We start from the raw sequence: 15,657 nt of genomic DNA, 5'->3' as shown, positions 1-15,657 counted from the left end.
AATCCAACTGGTATAAAGTGAAAGATCTCCTTTTGACTCTCAAGTTCCTATTTTCTTCATTTCTCCTTAGTACTCTTAAAGCTTGCATCTCCTGAGTAAACTGTAAAAGCCAGAAAAAGCCTTTTCTTGTGTTCACATTATTTTCTCACATTCACTAGTCTCTAAAGTGGATGCAAAATGAAAAATAGGCCAGGCCTGGTGGCTCATACCTATAATCCCAGCACTTTGGGAGGCTGAGGCGGAAGGATCACTTGAGCTCTGGAGTTTGAGACCAGCCTGTGCAACAAAGTGAGACCTCATCGCTACTAAAAAATTTTTTTAAAAATTAGCCAGGTGTGGTGGCACATGCCTGTAGTCCCAGCTACTTGGAGGCTGAGGAGGGTGGATTGCTTCAGCACACAAGGTCAAGGTTGCAGTGAGCTGTGATTACGCCCCTGCATTCCAGCCCTGGCAACAGAGCAAGACTCTGTCTCCAAAAGAAAGAAAAAACCCATATGTGCCTGTAGGTTAAAGATGAGAAAACAGTGAGCATTCCCTCTACTAATCCGCCCCACCTGGAGTGATTGACAAGTGAGGAAAGGGGCTAGCTTAGCAAGGGGGTGTGTCCAGAGCAAGTGCAAGATAGGGCAGCTGCCCCCTGCCTTCTTCTGAACCAAAGAAATGTAAGCTCCCCAAATGAAAAGATGGAGAATATCTAAATATATAAACACACCACTTATTAAATCTTGGTAAGCTAGCTTCTTACCTCTGCTTCTCACAAACACAACAATCTATAAAGCATATTCATTTAAAGCAGTATTTCAGACAAACTAGAAAAGAACTTGGAAAAAATTAACTGTCATTGCAAACTATACAACTGACATAAATTTGGTAAGTGGGAAATTCTCAGAAAATAATAAAAAATGAGGAGTCAGGCCAGGTGTGGTGGCTCACACCTGTAATCCCAGCACTGTGGGAGGCTGAGATGGAAAGATCACTTGAGCCCAGGAATTCAAGGATGCAGTGAGCTATGATTGTGCCACTGCACTCCAGCCTGAGTAACAGAGTAAGACCTTGTCTTATCAAAAAATAAAAAATGAAGTGTCATGTTATTTTGCCAGCTAGTAAGTTATACTGTTACTAGTTGCTCAAGAAGTGTGATCTTGTAAGAAAATGTCCCTCAGAATGGCAAAGAGGAAAAATCACGTTAAAGGAGAAAATAAACATGCAAACAATAGCAGAAACCACATTAATTAGCTATGTGTAGGCGAAAACAATTGGCCTTTTACCAGAATAGATTTCTCTACAACTTTTAAATAAATTTCCTCTTACATATATAAATCATACTTGACTTTTTTCCTAATGAGTTTTTTTTTTTTTTTTTCTTTTTTTTGAGGTATAGTTTCGCTCTTGTTGCCCAGGCTGGAGTGCAATGCAATGGCGTGATCTTGGCTCACTGCAATCTCCACCTCCTCCCAGGTTCAAACGATTCTCCTGCCTCAGCCTCCCAAGTAGCTGGGATTACAGGCATGTGCCACCATGCCCAGCTAATTTTTTGTATTTAGTAGAGACAGGGTTTCACCATGGTGGTCAGGCTGGTCTCAAACTCCTGACTTCAGGTGATCCACCCACCTCGGTCTCCCAAAGTGCTGGGATTACACGACTGAGCCACTACTCCCGGCTGAGTATTCCTTTTATACAGGATAATTTTCAATATGAGAGATAGAAACCAGAGGACTTCACTCACATCTGTACAGAAATATTTACTTTAGATGACAAAAGAACTCAAGATCACAGTACACAGCAGTTATTTATTTAAATACTTGAAAAGGTTGATGATGGAAAAAATAGGTTTATCATGAGAGTTTATATTCATTAGATTTATTTTATCATTTAAAAAATTACTGCCTCTAGGTTATCCTAGCCTGATATAGAACACTTGGTAACACATGCAGTTACTGTAATATACTATAACAGACACAGCCATTATAGAATGATTTACACTTGGGATGAAATTCAACAGTAGTAAGGGTGACTCTTTATTTAAACTAAAAACATTGGTAATATACAAATTGTTTTTTTTTTTCATTTCATTGAAAGGGCTATAAAATTCAACATACTGACAAGGAAGCAACATAATCACATAGATAACGCCTCTGCTAATTGCTTTTACCTCACTTCACCCTTAAAGGTGAGCTGCACACTCAGCTACACAAGTTTCTAGACTGTGCGATGGATTCAAGGCTGGCCTACCACAAGTGACTGAAAAAATGTCATGTTGGTAAGCTGACACTGACTTGTATGTTTTTAAAAACGGAGAGAGAATGGCAAATTGTGCCTTATGTCCTTATAGAACCCAAAGGATCATTCTGAGTAAATGTGAAATAAATAAAGTGATCCATGAGTAAATACAATCTCTGGGCTAACTTAAACCTAGAAGAGTGAACCAAGTGAGCACTAACAATACCATTTAGAAATGTCTAGAAACATCATTTCTAGAACTCAGCTTGGGAGACCATATCTTGCCTGAATATGTACATATATTTACAAAATATTCCCTTTTGGCCTCTGGAATTTAGCCATTTTAGTTTGGCTGTTAGCTGTTCTCTTTCCATATGCTAACCAATACTGCAGTTATAACTATCATTAAAATACTCTTATGCATGAATTACAAATATTAATAAAGTAACTCTGCATGTATAAATATCTCAATATTTCTAGCAGAACTTAAAGCATTCAGAATATACATAAAAGTATTTGTTTTTGGTAGGGACAGTATTTCTTTTTATATCATCGCTGTTTCAATAATGCTTTGTACATAGCAAAGCCCAAAACTGCAAAAACAGTAGCACCAAAACTTGCTCGAAGCCAAAACGTGGAGCTCTTGAGGTCAGCTTGTGTCACGTGCCTGCAGTCAGAAAATATAATTATTATTTAAAACATGATTAGTATGAAAACCCTATACCAGTTATTTAGCAGTCTACTTTTAAGGAAGTATTAGCACACTTGTCAAGCTAATTGCATACAGTAATGCTTATCAAAAACATTGATCAATATAGCCATGTATATAATTACTTAATCATTACTTTAAGAAAATGACATAATGTAGACACTAATAAAGACAATTAGCTACTTTGTGGGAGTAGACATCTAAATTTGTAAACTTTTTTTCACACAGGAAATAAAGAAGTTAGACAAATCAATCTAGCATTTTATAATACCATCACGGTCCTTCAAAATGAAAATTAAGGCGGTGTTCCCACAATTTTGAGGATCATATTCATGGTTAAATAATGTGCAACCTCCTATCCCCAGGAACTGAAAGCTATTTTGTAAGCAGTTAAGTGACAAGTGACAATACTTTTCTAAGAGAAATGATTAAAGTCAACTTTGGAAACACTAAGCCTCATAAAAATTTACAAAAAAATCCCCAAAAAACCCGAAGAGGGAGGGGAAGATTTATCAGTTTGCATTAATTTGGTTACTGCTAATTAAAGAGAAAAAAAACCAATCCCTGGTGTTAGTCAGACAGGCAGTGATAATGATACCAACTAACAGACATAATGTAATGTGATGGATTGAAAGGCAATGACATAAAAGAAGCCATAGTATGCATGACAAGAACAGGGACAGCCTGTACCACAAACTGAGTTGTGAGCATGCTCAGTAAGTACCCTCAAGAGTCTCAAGTATGACAGCTTACCATGAAGAGGATAAAGCTCTAAAGAAAAGGTCAGAACATTTTATTTAAATGTCACTGAAGTCTTAGTTACTAAGTGAACACAATTGAGATGATGTAGAAAACTTAAAAAATTGGCCAGGTGCAGTGGCTCATGCCTGTAATCCCAGCACTTCGGGAGGCTGAGGCGGGTGGATCACCTGAGGTCAGGAGTTCGAGACTGGCCTGGCCAACCTGGTGAAACCCCATCTCTACTAAAAATATAAAAAGTGGCCGGGCATGGTGGTGGGTGCCTGTAATCCCAGCTACTCGGGAGGCTGAGGCAGGAGAACTGCTTGAACCTAGGAGACAGAGGTTGCAGTGAGCCAACACGGTGCCACTGCACTCCAACCTGGGTGACAGAGTGAGACTCCATCGCAAAAAAAAAAAAAAAAAAAAAAAAAAAGAAAGAAAAGAAAACTTACAAAATTAAGAGCTTAGAGAGACTGTCTAGGTTATTTTATAACTAAGTTAAACAGATTTGAAGCAAAAGTCAGATATCATTAAAAGACCAAGGCACTGACATATGCAAGAGTTCAGAGCCAAGAATTCAAACTGCACAAAACTACTTTGCCTCAGTAATAGTCAAAGTGAACAGATTAGTTATCACAAAATAGTCTGTACATCCCTAGAAACAAAAGTCTACAACACAAGCCAGAGTGCTCCATGCTTAACACCACAACAAAGCAAGACACAACACTCCAATTCTCACCCTCACCAGTTTCTATTTAAAAAAAAAAATCACTCCTCACGTAATTATTTCTTACAAAGCAAAGTGATATCACAGGTTCATTCCAGCTTGCAAGTTAGTTTTTCCAACAGACAGTGTTTTATTAAAAAAAAAAGTCAGAGAAGAAAATGCTTAGGATTTTCAAGCTGGAAAAACTCCAACGAGGCCAACCCATTGGAAATGTTACCTGGCTTCAAGAAAAAGTGGACCACGAGATGACTCCATGAAGATGGAATCTTCTACAGAGCTGACAGCATGCACCTGGTGAGTAATACTGCCTTCGTTGTCTGCTAACAGCATGGCACCCCACTCAGCTACCCGGGCTCTTAACCTTTTATACACATGCACATAGTTTGCAGTTCACAGCAGAGCTCACAAAAAAAGGGACTCAAAATAACATCTCTCAATTATGCATCCCACACATAAATTGAGTTGCCACCCTATATGATGGATCTCATGTTTTCTATATTTAAAATAAATGTATTCTATAGCAAATTGCCAAACTTAAAAAAAAAATCTCTGTATGTACTCTGTTAACAAACACACCACCCACCCACCCCAGAAAAGGAAACCTAAAGCTGTTATATACATTCTCTAAACATCCCTATGAGGCTGGTCTTGGTGCATCTGAAATACCAAGTCCTTTAAACCAATACCATAAGCAGTACCTGACAACATATAGTAACCATAAGTATTCAACAGAAATGAGGTTAACAACTATTAGTCATGAAGTTTACAGATGATTATAACTTTGGGTTATCAAAAACTACAAATATATATCTGTGAAAAAATTGAGTCCAACATCCCAAACTCAACAGACCACCATGGACCTATGATGAGAGTAACAAAAGTTTACAACTCCAAGTCAATGCAGATGTACAGAATTTAAAGTCAGAGCATAGATAAAGGTGCATTAGAGGTTTCTCTTTATCTTTGGCCTCCCTGTGATTATCATGCATCTGCACTGATGGAGATTTTTTATTTTATTTTGAAATTTTTACATTTATTTTTTAACTTAGGAGGAAAAAAGAATTAGGATTTAAGCTAGCTATAATCATATTAAAATCAATCAAAATGATTTCTTATAAATAGTCTTCAAATATGGATATCTGTTTTACAGAGCTCCCTTGTGGTTTCTTGTTTGTTTGTTTGTTGATAGAGATGAAGTCTCACTATGTTGTCCAGGCTGGTCTTGAACTCCTGAGCTTGATCAAGCAGTCCTTCCACCTTGGCCTCTCTAACTGCTGGAACTACAGGCTGGTCTCCCTTGTGTTTTAAGACACATGAAATAATATATTCTGACTGACCTTATTGCTTAGTTTTCTTTTGCATTTCAAGATCAATATAGATACATGTTCAAGATACAGCTAGTTTAAAACTTAAAGTAACTATTAACTTATAAAATATATTTCAATGGCTCCATCAATGTTACAGTAGCTGTTTAAGACACTTTTAGACATGGAAAGTTACTTAGAGAACTATTTTACACCTGTACCACCTGCATTTAAAGGCTGCATTACCAGGCTCTATTTATAAAAGAGAAAGCATTTAAAATGGAGGGCACGCTTATCATTGCTTAACCTGAATAGAGAATAATGTGGTCACACATGTATTCCAAAAGTATCAAAAACTAATTCATGTTTGTCCTTTCAGTTCTCAAACAGAGGCAAGTACAGTTTCATAAAGCTTCTGGCTCATTTCTTTCTCTTTCTTTCTTTTTTTTTTTTTGAGACAGACGAAATCTTACTCTGTCGCTAGGCTGGAGTACAGTGGCGCGATCTCAGCTCACTGCAACCTCCGCCTCCCAAGTTCAAGTGATTCTCCTGCCTCAGCCTTCCAAGTAGCTGGGACTACAGGTGCATGCCACCACGCCCAGCTAATTTTTGTATTTTTAGTAGAGACAGGGTTTTACCATGTTGGCCACGATGGTCTCGATTTCCTGATCTCAGGTGATCCACCCACCTCGGCTTCCGAAAGTGCTGAGATTACAGGCGTGAGCCACCACGACTGGCCGCTTCTGGCTCATTTCTAAACTTAAGCAGAAATAATTCTTCCACAATTCAAAAGCATAATTCTTTCAAAATGACTTATAGAAAATATCATCTTAGAATAACTTATAGTATCTTACTGCATAGTTTTTCTTTCTTTCTAAAGTTTACTTTATTTTCAAATATAAAAAAGCTAATATACACTCATTAGAAAATAAGGCAAAGTAAGAAAAAAAATCATTTATGTTACCCAAGGCAACAAATTAAAAGGTCAGGTATTTCCTTTTAGACTTTTCTTTTTTTTTGAGACAGAGTATCGCAATCTCAGCTCGCTGCAACCTCCGCCTTCCAGCTTCCAGTCATTCTTGTGCCTCAGGCTCCCGAGTAGCTGGGATTACAGGCATGCACCACCTAATTTTTGGTATTGGTGCCCAGCTAATTTTTGGTATTTTTAGTAGAGATGGGGTTTCACCATGTTGACCAGGCTGGTCTCAAACTCCTGACCTCAAGTGATCCGTCTGCCTCAGCCTCCCAAAGTGCTGGGATTACAGGAGTGAGCCACTGTGCCCAGCCCCTTTTAGACTTTTTCTATGTATTTTTTACACAGCTGCAAACACAACGTGTGTATAATTCCATATATTTTTCATACATGTTATAAGGTATGGACTTCTTCATCAATTATGGAAACATTCTAAATAACTGGATTATATTCTATTCTCCTATTGCTGGCTATCTCCTTTTATTTTATTATTTTACTTTTCAGTGACAGTGTCTTGCTCTGTCACCCAGGCTGGATAGTGCAGTGGTGCAATCCTAGCTCACTGTAGCCTCGAACTCCTGAGCTCAAGTGATCTTCCTGCTTTAGCCACATAAGTAGCTGGGACTACAGGTGTGTGCCATCATGCCTGGATAATTTTCATCTTTCTTGTAGAGATCGAGTCTTGCTATGTTGCACAGGCTAGTCTTGAACTCCTGGCCTCAGCCTCCCAAAGAGCTGGGATTACAGGCATAAGCCACCATGCCCAACCTGGCTATCTCCATTTATTTGTGGCTACAAAAAAAAGACTATCTTTCTACATAAAATTTTTCTCTATATTTAGGATGTTTTCATTAAGATAGACTTTCCAGAATTAAATGTTACAAGGTCAAAAATGTGTACGTGTCTATGTATAAAGGTTTTTTTTCTAACCTAGTGATATATCAAAATCACCAAACTTTCCTACTCTATGTGGAATAAGATCATTTAGTTAAGCAGTATCTCTTTTTAGAACATTAGAAATAATGACTAAATGTTGAATATAACCTAACTAATCATTCGCAGTTTGTTAGAGCTTTCAAGTTCTTAGGTGAAAATTCCTGTGTCTGGGATGTTGGCTTTCTGGCTTAGAAGTGCTGAAGGCCCATGAATGTATCAGACGTCAAGTTTCTCCTTGACACAGGTGTAGGAGCCAACCAACACATCTGGACTTGGGTTTTATTAAGGCCACTACTTAATAATGCAGAGAGAAGAAAATGTTGCAAAATTCAGGTAATAGAGAGTTAAACGAATAACTGTGTGAACTGTGAACAGTCACACAAGGCATATGCAGACTGGCCAAAATTCCTATGTACCTTTGCACTGAATATCTTTAGTGCAAGGGCATACAAAATACTTTTAATTAATTCTGCAACTTAAGGTGAATATAAAAACATGAACTGGTTGGGCACAGAGGCTCACACTGTAATCCCAGATCTTTGGGGGGCTGAAGTTGGAGGACTGCTTGAGGCCAGGAGTTCAAGACCAGCCTGGGCAACATAGAGGAAGGGTAAGAATTCAGAAATTGTTACCCAGATATCAATTAACCTTGTCTTAGACTGTAAGCTATTGTGCAGAGGAAAAGAAAAGTTCAGTAGAAAATACTGAAAAGAAGCAAAACTGAGAGATTTTACTCAGAGGAGCTCCACTCAGAGAGTCATTTTTATCAGTCTTCCCACACAATTTCTCAGAAATGTATTTGAATTTCCTATTTTTCACTCCTCTCATCTCCCCATCTTATTCTTTCCAAAATACAACTAAGAGATGTACAAATGCACTAATGTGAATGGTCTTCTAATTTTACAACTCTACCCATATATATATCTCAGGTATAGATTTTTAAGATAATACTCTAAAACAACCAATATAACTGCAATACAAGTGTATCTAAAGTTACCAGGGCACAGAGATACCATATTTAGCTTTTTCTCATTTGTAATTACGTATCTCAAGTTGAAAACTATACTGAGGTCACCAAACTACCATAAATTTTTTTGTCCTTATTTATTTATTTAGAGACAGGGTCTTGCTCTGTCACCCAGGCTGGAATGCAATGGCATGAACACAGCTCACTGCAGCCTTAACCTCCTGGGCTCAGGTGATCCTCCTGCCTCAGCCTCCCATGTAGCTGGGACCCCAAGTGCGTGCTACCATACTTGGCTAATTTATGATTTTTTGTAGAGATGGGGGTCTTAATACAACTTTGTTGCCCAGGCTGGTCTGGAACTCCTGGGCTCACATAATCCTACTGCCTAGATCTCCAAAAGTGCTGAAATTATGGGTATGAAACACTGTGCCCAGCTCTGTTTTTTTTTTTTTTCAGACAGGATCTCATTGTGTCACCCAGGCTACAGTACAGTGGCACAAACACAGCTCACTACAGTTTTGACCTCCTGGGCTCAAGCAAACCTCTCAGCTCAGTCTCCTATGTAGCTGGGACCACAAGTGTGAGCCATCACACCCAGCTTTATTTATTTATTTATTTTTATTTTTTATAGAGACAGGCTCTCACTTTGTGACCCAGGCTGGTCCTGAACTCCTGAGCTCAAGTGATCCTCCTGCCTTGGCCTCCCAAAGTGCTGGGATTAGAAGCATGAGCCACTGCGCTTGGCCCTTTTCTATTTTCAAATATTACACTTAAAAAAAAAGTCTTCTGAGGACAGGCATGGTGGCCCGTGCCTGTAATCCCAGCACTTTGGGAGGCAGAGGAAGCCAGATCACATGAGGTTAGGAGTTCGAGATCAGCCTAGCCAACATGGTGAAACCCGTCTCTACTAAAAATACAAAAAATTAGCCAGGTGTGATGGTGCATACCTGTAATCCCAGCTACTTGGGAGGCTGAGGCAGAAGAATTGCTTGAACCTGGGAGGTGGGGGTTGCAATGAGCTGAGATAGGGCCACTGCACTCCAGCCTGGGCAACAGAGTGAGACTCTATCTCAAAATAAATAAATAAATAAATAAAATAAAATATTAAAAATAAAAAAAAGTCTTCTGGACTCTCTGCTTTTATTTCTCCAAATGTTTCAATATGGTGAAGTATTTTCTTTCTTTTTTTTTTTTTTTGAGATGGAGTCTTGCTCTGTCACGAGTCTGGAGTGCAGTGGTGCAATCTTGGCTCACTGCCACCTCCACCTCCCGGGTTCAAGCAGTTCTCCTGCCTCAGACTCCCAAGTAGCTGGGACTACAGGTGCGCAACACCACGCCCAGATAATTTTTGTATTTTTAGTAGAGACGGGGTTTCACCATGTTGACCAGGATGGTCTCAATCTCTTGACCTCGTGATCCGCCCTCCTCGGCCTCCCAAAGTGCTGGGATTACAGGCGTGAGCCACGGCGCCTGGCCATATTTTCTGTATCTACTTTTAAAAATAATGCCACTACTGCTAATAACAATTTTAATAAGGACAATTCTCCTAACTGAGCCAATAGGCATAAAATATTTTAATAGGATATTTATTAGGATAAATATTTATTAGGATAAATATTTAATAGGATAAAATAGGTTAAGGAATCAATATACAGTGTCTAGCAGCTTCAACACAAACCATAAGCAAGCTGTTAACTGAGCACGCCTAAATAGTAACATACTTTGGGAAAGGACACAGGTGTGCACTAATGTCAAGAAATGCTTCACCAAGCATTAGAAGAATCTGAATTTACAGATGATCATGAATACAAAGGAAATGCTCCAATATCTATATGTTAGCTAGTGATACTTAAAGATCAGATAAGGCAAACTTCACCTTGTCATGTCCTTTAATATATTAACCAAATGACAGAAAATTTAAAAATTATAAGCAGTAGCAGCTTACTTAATGAAAATCTATAACATAAACTCTTGTATAACTTTAAATATATGACTATGTATACAAATTCACAAATAGTCTTATAAGGACCTTCATACAAGGGAATAAATAAGTTTCATAAGAAACTAAAGCAGGACTTCCTTGGATAAAATATTCTACTATAACGTAATATCCCAAGGACTCTTAGATTTCCAACATTTAACAACATTAAAATTTTTAGAAACCTATCCTTTTCATAAGGCAATCCTATGAAAAAGCAGTTCATTTTTGTCTAACAGTAATAAAATCCTTTCGTCAACAAAGGGCTCCTATATTAATTAATGAATCCAAACTACATAAAGGAAGAACTTGGGTGATTATTAAAGCAATATGGGTAAATGAAGTCAGTCATTAATGAGTGGCTTAAAAGTCACACATATATTTAATCTAAAAATACATTATAAATAGGGTAAAAAAATACAATAGGTATGATGTCTATCCATCATACTTTTGGGTCTCTGTAAATATTCAGTGTGAACTATGCACTTGGTTGTCAAAATAAAATGCTGCTACTGAACTTAAGAAGTAACACGAACCAACAACTTATATGGCTAATGCAAATAATAAAACAGAATGAAAGAAATCCTAAAACCAAAATATGCACAAAGGAAATCATGCCCAAATAATAAACTGTAAAATAAGCAATATTTGATTAAATAACAGGTTAGAAGTGGTGAGATTATACACAAAACCTAGCTGGGAAGGAGATTGAGAGTATTAAAAAATGACTAAGTGACACAAACAAACAAATGAAAACAAACACCTAAAAAAAAGGACAAATTAAAGTTCACGACACACTACAATCTAGTAACATTCTCATGCAAAGCAGGAGTGTTCTCAAGTCAGAGTAATAAATACTTAATAAATAAAAATCCTGGGTAGTTCAAACCAACAATCAAGCTCATCTATATATAATCACTTTCAAATTTAAAAGATATTTAAAATTTAAAATATATTCAAAAGGTCTTTTTCTCCAGTAACGTAATTTATACCACTTGAAATGAAAGCAGTCCCAAAGATTAAAATCATCTGACCACGTTAATCATCCTCCACACGTATTTAAATTCAAATAATTCCAGTTATTCATAAATTAGTCTAAAGTAAAACATAAACCTATCCAGATCTGAGTGAGATCATAATTACCAAGAGAAAGATTACATGTGAGATAGATGTGTTTAACACTACTCTCACATATCAAAGTTAATATACATTCAATTAAGTTGGAAATAAAAATTTTTAATTCATTCTTTTCTATATTTAAAATATATAGTGTTAGTAAATAAGTTCAAGAAAAAAGACAATTTTTTTCTCATAGAAGGAAAAACACTTGCAGAAATTAACCTCTTGAAACTGCCTAAATTCATTATCAGGTTATATAGCACTTTCCTTTTTAGCATGAAGGACTAACATCACTGAAAATATAACCAAAGTTAAAAAATGTTTTTCTTAGAGAAATAATATTTAGAAAGATGCTTAAAGGCAGGTTCCATATATTCTTCATTTTCAAATTTTGCCCCAGTTCACAGCAGGTTCCTATTCAAAGCAGGTACTTAAATTAAGTACTCTGAATGAATAAATCACATCAAGGTGGGGTTAGGGGACAGTGGGGTAATAAGAGAATGTGGTCTCAAACATGTATCATATCTGGTAGTAATTTCTATTTCAGTGACCAAAATTTTTACAAGCACATTAAAACAATGTGCTGATTTGAGACCAATACTTGTCTACTAATTTAATTCTTTGTAGACATTCAATGAAACTTTTTACTTATATAAAAATGACAGCTGGGCACGGTGGCTCACAGCTGTAATCCCAGCACTTTGGGAGGCTGAGGCGGGCAGACCACCTGAGGTCAGGAGTTTGAGACCAGTTTGAGACATGGCAAAACTAAAAATACAAAAATTAGCCGGGCAAGGTGGCATATGCCTGTGGTCCCAGCTACTCCGGAGGCTGAGGCACGAGAATCACTTGAACCTGGGAGGTGGAGGTTGCAGTGGACTGAGATCATGCCACTGCACTCCAGCTGGGGTGGCAGGGTGAGACTCCATTTCAAGAAAAAAAAAAAAAAAAGACAAGCCTTTTAGAACTGCTCTTTCACAATTCTAAATCAAACACTAAGCATGGTAGTTCTGATATCTAAAAACAAAGACTTAGGACCTAGTGTTAGGTGAGAACCCTCCCTATGAATAAAATACAGTGAAAAAATTTTAAATGACTTTTACTTAATTAGTCAATCAATCTTTTTTGTGCCTAACATTAGGATACGTCTAACACAGGAAACCAATAATGACCAACTAGTAACAGCTGCCAAAACCTGAGAAGTAACAGGGAAAGGTGGTTCCATTCTCATCCCACCACCCAATAACTTTTTCAAATTTTTCATGGGAAAGGAGTAAAGTGGTGGTGTGGTGATGGGACCAGAGACATTTTCATTCTATGTGTCCTTTTCCTTGGCCTCTATTTTCACGACTAGGCCATACCTTAAGACTGAGGTTGCAAGCTGGTGGACTATAAACATGCTTTGTTCTGATTAGTACTTTAGAAATTTGTTAATTAATTGCTAATCTCTAAATATCTGGAAATTTCACACCAAAACCTTGATTTCCAGTATCTTGTAAAACCAGAAAACCTGGCAACACCAGACTTGTACAACAACAAATGGCCAGAGCTGAGTGGTGGCTGCCTCTTTTAGACAGTGCCTGTCACAGTCCCCACCTCTCCTTGTTTCTTATACTTGGCCACCTTCATTCTTTTACATTATCCATCCAGGACCTGTGGGCACTGAGTTTTTGGCCCCCACCTACCTATCTTACTTACCTTTCATAAACTAGAAGAAACTCCAATACGCAGCCCCTAAAATTCCACTGTACTTCTCTTAAATAAATGATTGAAATACTAACGGGGATAAGGAAGGAGTGTTTGAAAAGTATACTGGTTCCTCTACTTGTCATTTTCATTCTTTCCGTTCTTGATTACCAGATGTCAGGATGTGTGCTGACATTACCATTAAATTACTACCAGTTTATAAATAGATATGACCAAAAATTACTGATTTCTCTTTGAGGGCCACTGTATAATATACTATGCGCAATAGTATTCATTTAATGCACATCTGTCCTATTTCATTTGAAAGCTAACTAAATCAATTTTATTTGAAAGCTAACTAAACCAATCTAGGAATAAAATTGTCACCAGGGACACAGACAATGAATCAATCTGTAATTATGGACAATCAAGAGTTTCTAGAATAGGTAATAAAATAGGTGGTTTGTGACCAGCAATTACAGGGAGCCAAGGTGAGTTCACCAAAATAAGACATCAAATAGATGTTGTTTGCTAATTAAATAAAATTATGATATTGGTAGATCAGAGGAATATGGAAGAAATTATGTACTGATTTTAGAAAAATCCTTCATGAAATATCTGATAAGACAGGAAGATAAAATGTGGGCTGGATAATAACATATTTTTCATTGACTGAAAAATCCTTCCCCAAGAATTTTGAACCTGTCATTGACGAAGAGTTCTCTGGTGGAATACTATAGGGCTTGCTCAGTTTAGCACTCTCTCTCTCTCCAACCTCTGGGTATTCAACATCATTTTTCATCAGTAACTTGAAAAACAGTACATATCTACCAAATTTGCAAATAACACAATGCTTAGAGAAATATATAATGGGACAAATGACAGAAATAATGTTTGAAATGACTGAGCTAGAACAAATGGATCAAAAAGAATATGACACTTAATAGAGATATATATGTATCTGCATTTAGATTTAAAGCATCAACTAAAAAATGTCAAATACACATCAGAAAGGAGGGGACATCTGTCTCTTCATATGAAAAACATCTGACTTTAATTAGCCCCAAGACAATGTATGTCAACAGTGGGATGGGACTGCCAAAAAGTTAATTCATGCCCTGGACAGATGCTGTCCTAATTGTGAAACACAGCTGCCCACTGTTCTGGACTAGTCGCACTACAACTGCAACACTGCTTTCTATTCTTGGTGGCACATTTTAAGAGGTACTGTGAAAACCTAAGGGGCTTTCAGATGAAGACAATCAGGAATGATAAGTTCACTAAACCATCTAATTTAAGAAAAGGCTGAAAGAAATGGGGATGTTCTACCTGGAGAAGAGAAAATTAGGGGAGACATGATGGCCGTCTTCAAATGCCTGAAGGATTGCTATGTTGAAGAGGGAGTAGAATAGTCGTATGTTGTTCTAAAGGGCAGAACTAAAACTAAAGAGAGAAAGTTATAGGGAAAACATTTAGTTAAAAAAAATAATAAAAGCAAAAGCAAAAATGCTTTCCAATGAGGCAAGCCATCAGCAGATAAACAGCACTCTCTCAGGAAGGCTTGCAGGAAGGCATTCTAACAGGAGGTTAGGCCAGATGAATTCTAGAATTTTCTTCCAACTCAACGATTCCCAACACTGGAGCACCTGAGTGTTGTTTGGTTTGAACTAGCCTTGCATTTTCTGTCAGTCATCATGAGAGAATCTGTCTATGTTACTACTTTACAAGGTGCTAAAGCACAGAAGCAGAACTTTGCCACCAAATGAGTGTGGTGATCCCTTCAAAGCAGTCACCTGAGATGGTTGCATTCTTATTCCAGAGCTGCTAGTGCTCGAAACATCACTGAAACTCTCAGAATGCCTTCAAAATCAGTTTCTGACTCACAGAAGAAATAAACTCACTGTTTCATAGACACATCCACTATATTGCTGGTGGATACAAACTATGGTCATTTGATACAGTTAAAGTCTAGCCCTCAGTGAATGTCCAATGGTGAGCCAAATAACTGACCCATTTCTAACCAAAAATGAATATTTAGCTTGATCTTAATCAAGCCCAGCTCCCAATGACTTTTAAATGCTTTCAAAAACCTAATGAAACCTAATGCATACACATATGACATCAGGTACAAATTAGTATTCAGCTCTTAAATGCTCAAAAAATGTAAAACTGATTTGAACAAAGGTAGCATGATCAGAATAAGAATACAAACTTCCAAGATTACTGCTTTGAGGGAATATATGCATCCTTTTTTTTTCTCTTTCTTTCTTAAAAGTGTATTACTTTATAGGATTACT

At 37.4% G+C, this 15,657-nt stretch overlaps 1 protein-coding gene across 11 annotated transcripts in view; it reads right to left on the bottom strand.

Moving 5' to 3' along the window:
- Positions 1-1,770: 1,770 nt before the first annotated feature.
- Positions 1,771-15,657, bottom strand: part of RHOT1 (ras homolog family member T1) — an 83,101-nt gene continuing 69,214 nt past the window's right edge. For 6 of the 11 annotated variants that reach the window (XM_024235050.3, XM_024235053.3, XM_024235052.3 and 3 more), the window contains one exon: positions 1,771-2,887. In XM_024235050.3, the coding sequence (XP_024090818.1) occupies positions 2,770-2,887 (118 nt within the window). In that variant the 3' untranslated portion in view covers positions 1,771-2,769. Of the gene's footprint in view, positions 2,888-6,339; positions 6,461-9,710; positions 14,804-15,657 lie in introns of those variants that run through there. The other 5 variants (XM_063718089.1, XM_063718090.1, XM_024235049.3 and 2 more) reach the window with 4 other exon arrangements.

The sequence above is a fragment of the Pongo abelii genome, chromosome 19, assembly GCF_028885655.2.
Source record: "Pongo abelii isolate AG06213 chromosome 19, NHGRI_mPonAbe1-v2.0_pri, whole genome shotgun sequence".
Taxonomy (NCBI): domain Eukaryota; kingdom Metazoa; phylum Chordata; class Mammalia; order Primates; family Hominidae; genus Pongo; species Pongo abelii.
This window is presented reverse-complemented; position numbering and strand designations above follow the sequence as displayed.